Genomic DNA, 9,426 nt, shown 5'->3' on the forward strand with positions numbered 1-9,426 from the left:
TTTATATTTTATTCCTATGGAGATATATTGGATTTTTTTTAAACCCTTATCTTCCATCTTGGAGTCAATGCCGTGTATTGGTTCCAAGGCAGAAGAGCATTAAGGGCTAGGCAATGAGGGTTAAGTGACTTGCCCAGGTCACACAGCTAGGAAGTGTCTGAGGCCAGATTTGAACCTAGGACCTCCCGTCTCTAGGTCTGGCTCTACAATCCACTGAGCCACCAGCTGCCCCCCCTCCCCCCCAATACTGGATTTTAAAAGTAAAATTGTCCTAATGATGGAAGAAAAAGAAAATGTCCTTATTATTTTGTGTCAGTCAGAAACCAAACAAGTTCTGAATGAAAGGACACAAGCGTTTATTAAGTACCTAGTATGTCCCAGGTACTGTACTAAGCATTTTACACTAACTGATCCTCATAACACATCTGGAAGATAGGTTCAATTATTATCTCCATTTTATAGATGAGGAAACTGAGTTAAACAGAGCTTAAATGACTTGCCCAGGGTCACATAGCTAGTAAGTATTTGAAGTCAGATTTTAACTCAGGTCTTCTTGATTACAGACTTAGTGCTCTAACTGGAGGGGGGAAGGAGGCAATGTGAACTGTAACCCCAGCTATATCATCTCCAACAGAGATTTAATGATTTTCAGCACTCTGGCCAAATTAGTCACTTATGATGGTGAAAAAGATTCTAGCTAGCACATTCATTAAATCAAAAAATATTTACTGAATGCCTATTCTGTAAAAGGGTTCTGGACTAGGTAGTGTGAAAATTACAAAGATGACCATGATTAAATGGCCTTCAAGGACTTCAGACCTGCCCTGTCTGCCTCCTTTATGCAATTTCCCAATTTCCTAAAATAGCAATTTATGGGCAGCTAGGTAGTGCAATGGATACGGTGTTGGGCCGGAGGTCAGGAAGATTCATCTTCCTGAGTTGAAATCTGGGCTCAGACACTAGCTGTATGACCCTGGGCAAGTCACTTAAACCTATATGCGCCTTAGTTTTCTCATCCATAAAATAAGCTGGAGAAGGAAAAGGCAAAAAAAGTTCCAGTATCTTTGCCAAGAAACACCCAAATAGGGTCATGATGAGTAGGACAAGACGGAAACAACTGAAGAAGAAGAAGAAGAATAGTTTGGACAAAATTATCTTGAACAAGTCACTTCTCTATAGGCCTCAGTTTCTCCAACTGCAGAATGAAGAAGTTGGATGAGAGGTCTAAACTAAATGATAGTATCCAAACTCTAAATCCTATAAACCTATGAATTTACTGATCAGTTAGAAACTAAAAAAGAAAAAGAAAAAGAAAAAGAAAAGCTACCTCTTTCTAACTCAGAAACTCTTTCCAGGAGTGCATTTAGTGCTGTCTCTGTCTTCTGTCGATGAGCTGAAGTCTCATTATGAAGCAAAGATTTTTCATCCTCAAGTTCAGCCACTTTGCTTAAAAGCTGGCGTTCCAGCTCCCCAAGCCTCCTCTGAAGCATCTCTCGAAAGTCATTAGGTAGAACTGCATATGACACATTGACACGTAGTTGGTGCTTTGAGAGAGAGAGAGAGAGAGAGAGAGAGAGAGAGAGAGAGAGAGAGAGAGGTATTTATGCCAGTTGAAAAGAAAAACTGTGAAATTTAAATCCAATGGCACAACCACTAGGGAGAAGAGTTTCCAAAACATAAGCATTAAATTATACCAACAGTGGGAAGGAAATGGTTTACTTGTATGCTCTGTTGAAAATGACTTTCACTAAACTAGGGATTATTTTTTGCTACAATATTTGAAATTCATGAACCTCTTTATCTCTTGCAAAAGTTTTTTTTTTCCTTACTAAATATGTAAACTTCTAACCAATTATTGAAACTTACAACCTCTTTGGGTCATATTTACCCCTCCCCTCCCTCTTCTCCCCACAAAAGAAACAACCTTGACTTTTTAAAATGCAAATCAAAATTCTCTCAAAATTAATAGAGAAATTATAACAGATCGAAATCTTTAATGCTGTATAAAAGGAGATGAACAGGTATCAAGGGGACATTAATGTGATTTAAAATGCTTTAAATTCTAGAAATTAATATTTTAAATGTTCTTAATGAATATTAATCTTTATTTCTGTTGAATTCTTTCATCTAGTTTAGACCTCATCATTAAGTGATGTGTCAAATATCTACAATTACTCCAATATTTGGACATTATATCACAGAAAACTCTGAAGTGATTTCATGGTCATTACTGTTTATCATTCAAACCTTATGTGTAGCTGATAGAGAAATGTTCTCAATAATTTTTCTATTTATTCTAAAATGCAGAAAAACTTCAATTCCTAGGCAAATAAGGTCAAATTAGAGACTAAAACCTTTTTTTTCTCCATAAAAGTTCAAAGCTATTCTGAAAGTTAAGGAATAATTTCTTTAACAACGAGAATGGATATGACTTCTCCCCCTCCTTAGCAAAAAGAATCACACCTTAAAATTACTTGTTAGATTTCACAACATTTTAGCATTCATTTCCTTTGAAATTAATGAGATCATTTTCTTTCTGCTTGGATTTCACTTAACAATCCCAGACTTGGCAGCCCATTCATGGTAGGTACATTCATAAGACCTTCCAATTTAATTTTAGTAAGTACAGTGTGAAGTGTGTGAAGTAACACAGACACACATTTTCACATATTTCTGAAATATCTTTTTTTTTTTTACCACTTCTGTTCCAGCCCTCTACTGCTCTATTAAAGGATACACCATATGCCAATGTCATATGATTCCACATGTCAGTATCACAAACCTAAAGGAGAGTCTGGGCACAGATAGGAGAGATCAAGGAATATTTTTTTTAAAAAGGAAATACAGAAACATATATTACATGCCTCAACTGAGGAAGAAAAAAAAAAGAAATTCCAAAAATGTTTTCTTTTGGTGTTTACAAGAAAAGCATCTCATACTCAATAATCTTATCAATAATGGTTCCTAGGAAACAAACAGAATACTCCCATTCTCACAGCAATGGTGGGGAACTGAATTTTAACTCTTTCTTTCAAGAACAGTGAAGAGAATATTCGGCCTATTGAATTCTGGAATCAGGGAATGAGGATGGGACAAAAAGGAAACAGAAGAGTTTTCTCACAGGAACCATTTGGAGAACCAAATGTAACTTCAGAATGGCAGCTTGGAGGCGAGACTAGATTTATGGATCCGCAGCCAGGAACTGAGTTTCCCCCTCCCCGACCCGCCCCCAACCAGTACAAGTGACAATTTGTTCGATTCTATTTTCATTTAGGAACCTCTGTCTCTGTGTGTCCTGTCTGTCTCTGGTTCTGTCTCCGCTCTTCTTCCCTTTTCCTCCTTTATCCTCTTCTCCACCCGTAACCCATCTCTCCCCTTTGCCCTATCTCTCTTCTCCTTTTCCATCTCTCTCTCTTATTAGCCCATCTGTGTTCCTTTCCCCCATCATTCTACCCCCTTTCTTGTTCTCCTCTCCCCTGCTTCTTCCCCCTCTCTCTTCCCCCCTTTCCTTTTTTTCTTCTCCTTTTTATCTTTTTCCTTCTTTTCTCCATTCCGCCTCCTCCTTTTTCTTCTCTCTCCTTCCCTCTTCTCTCGGTATCTGTCTCCCTGTCACACAGACAGGTAAGTAAAGATATGTGAATAGAAGCACGAACATTCTAAGTTAGCTGCAAATACAAACGTACTATATATATAACCCAACACGTACACAACCAATCTCATCCCGCCGCCGTGAACACTACCACACTCTTCCTACATCACCCTTTCTCCACCCCCACCCCCACCCCCACCATCCTCCCCTCAAATTCAGGCTAAGAGAAATTTTCTGGGGATTTGGCACCCGGGAACTAGTCTCTCAAGTGGTTGGTAAGGGTCCTAATTCCCAATCCGCCCCGAGGCTGAGCTCTATGACCCTCCCACTTCTCTCTCTCCAACATCCTCAATTCGAGCTTAGCTAACTTCCCGCAGGGTACGCCCCCACCCCCAACTCTCGGTACCTCGAGGGCTTCCAGCCTGTCCTTCAGGCTCTGCATGGTCCGGCTCAGTTGGTCGATGACCTGGCCCGGGTCTCGGGGAAGGTCACCCATGGTATCTTTTCCGGTCCCAGTTTTGCTGTATTCCTTCCTCCAGGGACCGGACTTGCCGTCGGCACCGCCAGCCAGACTCTCACAGCGGGTCAGCTTGCCGGTCAGCTCGCGGATAGTCTCCCGCTGGTTTCCAATGGTCTCCTTCTGCTGCAGGATGGTCTCCCGCAGCTGCAACACTGTAGCTTTGAGCTCTTCTTCGGGGGTCAGCGCGCCTCCTTGAATAGGGACTGCTGGGAGTGGACAGCCTGCACTAGTAGCGTCCAGGGGCAATGAGGTGCACACGAACCGGCTCCCAGGTGGCGCCTGGCTCTCCTGACTCCGCACTCCGATCCCCCACCCACCCCCAGAGACCACCAAGAACACGACGCCTGTGGCCAGCAGCACCAGCATTCTGTCTGAACCCACCGGATGGGAGCTCAACTCACTTCACACCTCTGCGAAGCCAACTGTGATGTGGCTTAGCATTGAGGGGAGAGAGGGAAAAGGGATGGAGGAATTGGGCAAAGACGGGCTATACTCCACCAGGACACGACTTAGCACTGGAGCAGAGGATTTTGCAAAATCTTCCCGAAACGGCAACAAAGTCCTAAGCCTCCCCTTCTCCAAAAGACTTGTCCTTTCCCTCCAACTCAGAAGACTAGTTCCTCGAGGAGACGAAGAGCCCAGCCGAGGCTCACACTCCTGCGCGGCTACTTGTTTGCTCTTGTAAACGGCTTAGGCTGGACTTGTATTTTGCTGGGCACTGAGCAATGCTCTCCTGTCAGATTCAGCGCGCGCGCTCTCCCATTCTTAAAGCTAGTGGAAGGCGTGCGGGGCGCAGCCACTAACGAGCCCTGATTGGCTGATGCTCGGGCTGCGCGTCATCTGGGCCCCCTGTGCATAGCGGAGCAGGGAGGATCAGAACTGGGGCTGGGGAGGGGCGGACGGTATGAGGATGGAGTGGCGGGTCTTCGCTTTTCCCATTGGCTGCGTCCCAGGCTGCGCGTGCTGGACTGACGGTGTGGGGAGGAGCGGGAGTGGGAGCCGGGGGATGGTGGCTGGGGGTGGCAGGGGAAAGGAAGAGAGTAGGGTGAGGTAGTGGGCCCCTGTAGCGCACCTGTCGGAGAGCCTTAGAGTGGCGCGTTTCTTTTTTCCCATCCTGAGCTAATGGGGAGGAGAGGGGTTGGGCGAGAGAGGGGGGAGGGGAGGGAGCGTGTTGGCAGGACCGGTGACTGCAGCCTGGATCCTGCTGGCTAAGGTCCGGAGGAGGAACGAAGCAGAAGCGGGTTTCTGCCCAGTCGTTATATTCTTTTACAGAACTCTTCACCCAGGCGTATCTGATCTTCGGCACTTCCAGGACGCTTCCGTTTAAAGAAAAGCAACTAGTTTTAAAATCTATTTTCTAAGGTAAAAACGGGAGTGGGTGAGCTTCTCTCTGCCCCACTCTTTGCATCCTCAGTCCTACCCTTCACTCCTCTAGGTTCTCCTCCCTCGGCAGGGAAACGCTACAAGCTAAGATCTCAAGGTAGAGATGAAAAAAGGGAGGCTAGTCAAATGTGAAACTCTGGATACCTCTAGTCTGAAAGAGATGGGGAGGAAACCTAAGGACTCTTCCCCTGCAGTATGCGGTCTGTATTCGCCTCTGCAAAGCTCTCCACGCGCCCCTTGGGGTAGCTTCAAAAAGCAGCTTCCAAACCTCGAGCACAGGCGCTGAGAATAGCAGCTGGAGAAAGGGATTGACTTGGGTAGGAAAGGTGGGAAGGAGTCACGCAGCCGGCATTCTCCTCTCTTAAAATGACAGCCAGAAGTCTGGTTAGTGTCATTTCTTTGCCAGGATATTTCTCCCAGCGAGGGTGTGGGAAGGGCAGGTATCCAGAGCAGGGGGTTTTAACTTAGGATCTGCGGGACTTGCTTTGTTAATATTTTGTTAACTATATATAATTCGTTTCCTTTGTAACTCTATGTACTTTATGTATTTAAAAAATATCTTGAAAAAGAATCCACAAGCTTCACCAGTCTGCCGAAGGAGTCCATTCTCCTCCCTCCCCCATCCCCACCCCCAACCTATTCCTCCAAATGGCTTAATAACCATCAGCCCAGAGTAATCTTGAGAAGTCCTCCTTTTTCTTTAATTGAGCCTTTCAGAAAGTAGGGATTATCCACAGGACTTTCTCTACCCACCCATAAACTCCCACCACCCCACCCCACCCCACCCCCCCCCCAGCAGACTCTTACTTCTCCAGTCAAATACAAAATAAATACAGCATATCAGTAGGAATAATGATAACCAGTGCTATCCTTGACACCTAAACCAGTAAACTAACACTACCAGAATATTTTCCTGCTCAAACATAAATGTTTGTGCTATTTTTTCCTATAACATCATGTATGCTTTCCAACTGCAAATCTACTTTACTGTAAAAAGAATTTTAAAACAGAAAAACCAAAATAAACTCAAACAATTCCACAATATGATTGCAAAAATGGAACCAAATACATCTCTCCCATTAGATTGAGAGCTTCTTTAGAGAAATGTTTTTCCCCTTTCTTTGTATCCCCAGTATTTCCTTAATAATGCTAGTTGACTGATTCTTCCCCCTTCCTACTCCCCATTTCTAACACTATCCCACCTCTTGAAAATACTTTAAAATAATTCACCATAAGACTTTTCGGTACTCCTTAGAAAGAGGAATAAGCATTGTGCTTAAACTAAATGTGGTACTCAGGTTTTAAGAATGAGATCTCTGCCTCCATATTTATGATGTCAGTTCTTAATGGGCCATATCACTGTCTATGGGAACATGTTATATGGCATAAACACTTCTACCCAGCTTATTGCTATAGTGGTGTTGGTAAAGCTGGCACAAAGTAAAGCAAAGTCCCCTGGCTCTTGCTGAGGTTAGAATGCAGTTTTCTTAGTTCAAACTTCTGTCCACTCTTAGGCTCTTGGGAAAGAAGATCCAAGTGAAAATCCAATACTACAAAAACCCTGAACAGTTGCTTTTAGTCAAGTCCAGAGAGGATTTACTGCACAGCTACAGGTAGAGCTGGTTAACGGCATTATAAATAGAAATCTTTCTGTTTCTGTTTTTCTTCTAGGTTTTGTTTTGTTTTTTAAGAAATCTTGTTGCAAGGTCATTGATCATATTATCCATTATACCAAAAATAAATGGATTTGTCACTTTTACATGGAAGCCAGCAAGGATTCAGAAAACAAACCATATCAAAATAAATGGAATTATTATAATATAAACTAGACTGCAGTGATTAATCTCCAGAAACCAAACTTTGACCTGCTTTGCACTTCAAACAATAGCTGGTGTTATGTAAATAATTGTGGGTTTTTCAAGGACAGTATTTCAGAACTACAGGAGAGAAAAAAGGACTATGCATAAAAAGATTTGCATAGAGAAAACTCTTGAGAATCTAAAACCTGGCCTACACAGTCAGCACCAAGTCATGGAGAAAGTTGAAGTAATAATTCAGACATTTCAGGTCTCCTTATGAAATATTTTGTGAGGGAATCAGATGGTAAAACATTTCTCCAGCATATCCATTCACATGAATATGTTTCATTTCAGGCATGTTTAATTCCTAACTTCCCTTATCACTGTTGACATGTCCTCAGACTCTTTTTCCTTCCACATGCTTTTTTTCCCTGCTGGTATCTTATATCAGACTGGCCCAATTAAAATGGAGGCCAGAGAAGACTATAACAGCTAATAAAATAAAATGCAGAACAAAGTTGTGAAAGCAACATAATTTGAACCCATGGAGCAGTCAGTCAGTGATTCTATCCCCATGAATATTCTCTCCACCTTTACTATTAGCAACTGCTCCTTGTTTTCCTATATCGTTCTTGTTCATGTATCAATACCTTAGTCACACATTGAAGTATCAATGACTAAACTAATGTTTGTAGATGGTCTAAGTGTGTGATCCTTAACATCCATCTCCTTTTCTACCTTCCTGCCAACATCTTGATGGATGCAGGAAAAGAGTTCAATCTTAGCTCTTTTATGGGTCACCACATCCAAAACAATTCAGCACTTAGTGGCCCACTTTGTAATGAGTGATGAGTCTCACTGTAGTTAGCTAGATGGTCCCAGGACAATAGATACAGTCAGTGTCTGAATCAATAACCAAATAACAAGCCTTTATTAGGCACCGGCTAGGTGCCAGGCATTGTACTAGGGATTAAAAAAAAAGAGAGAAAAAAAATTTTATCAAGGAGCATGCTTTTTTTGGAGGGGAAGGAATAAATGATATATAAAATATAAAATTTATGCAAAATAAATACAAAATAGTTTTGAGAATCATTAGCAATTAGGGGGAAAGGCAGTATGTAGGATATTTCAAGAGAAGGGTGTGGGTCTCAGAAATAAGGGACAATCTGTACAAAGGCACAGAGGTGGAGATGGCAAAAGAGTGTATAACACCTAAAATGTTCACATAGACAATAATGTGGATACTATAAAGGACCACAGAGAATAGAGGTAGAGTGACCTTTTTCTTTACACTTAGAATACTGATTATATTTGGTTTGAGCATAATGTTTATTCTTCCCTGCAGGCAATGCTAAAAGGCTTGATAGTTCCTAAATATCAATTAATTATTTTTATATATTTTTCCAGAAGTGAGATGTCAAGTATGAAAAACAACAAGCAAGATGGTTTGGCTAGACCTTATAGTGTATGCAAATGAATGAATAAATGTATTTATATAGCACTTTAAAGTTTTACAAAGCTACTTATGTGTTATCTTATTATTCCATTTCAACATATGGGGAAACTGAGGCTGTTCAGGGTTGTACAACTAGTAAGTGTTTTAAGCAGAATTTATACCTAGGTCTTCCTGATTCCAAATGGATACACTTTCTCCATCAGGCACCTTATTGTTGTTCAGTCATTCAGTCATGCTGTACTCTTTGTGACTCCAATGGATCATACTGTCCATAAGGTTTTCTGAACAAATAAACTGGAGTGACTTGTCATTTCCTTCTCTAGGGGATTAAAACAAATAGAAACTAAATGACTTGCCCAGGGTCAGGGGTGGTAAAGTGTCTAAGGCTGAATTTGAGCTCAGATTCTCCTAACTCCAGGCCTAGCACTCTGTCCACTGGGCCACCTAGCTGCTTCCAGGCACGTAGGGAATGTTTAAAAAAACAAAAAACCTTTCTAATATAGTAGAAGCTTGTACTTTGCTGACATCAATTTTGAGAACCTGGTATCATATTTATGTCATGGTGAGATAGATAGCAGAGTAAAATTTTTGTGAAACAAGATACAAAAATGAAATTTTAGTTTAGATTTGCAGTTTAACACCAACCCTCCAACTTGGAGATGCCCAAGTAATTGCCTGA

General features: G+C 41.9%; 1 protein-coding gene across 1 annotated transcript in view; it reads right to left on the reverse strand.

Annotated features, from left to right (window-relative positions):
* NPTX2 (neuronal pentraxin 2) overlaps positions 1 to 4,475 on the reverse strand; it is a 22,475-nt gene extending 18,000 nt beyond the window's left edge. Inside the window, exons 1-2 of the mRNA XM_044657438.1 lie at positions 3,996 to 4,475; positions 1,328 to 1,544 (exon numbers count right to left, since the gene is read on the reverse strand). Of these exons, the coding sequence (XP_044513373.1) occupies positions 1,328 to 1,544; positions 3,996 to 4,475 (697 nt within the window). The remainder of the gene's footprint in view (positions 1 to 1,327; positions 1,545 to 3,995) is intronic.
* Positions 4,476 to 9,426: the final 4,951 nt, after the last annotated feature.

The sequence above is a fragment of the Gracilinanus agilis genome, chromosome 1 (assembly GCF_016433145.1).
Source record: "Gracilinanus agilis isolate LMUSP501 chromosome 1, AgileGrace, whole genome shotgun sequence".
Classification (NCBI taxonomy): domain Eukaryota; kingdom Metazoa; phylum Chordata; class Mammalia; order Didelphimorphia; family Didelphidae; genus Gracilinanus; species Gracilinanus agilis.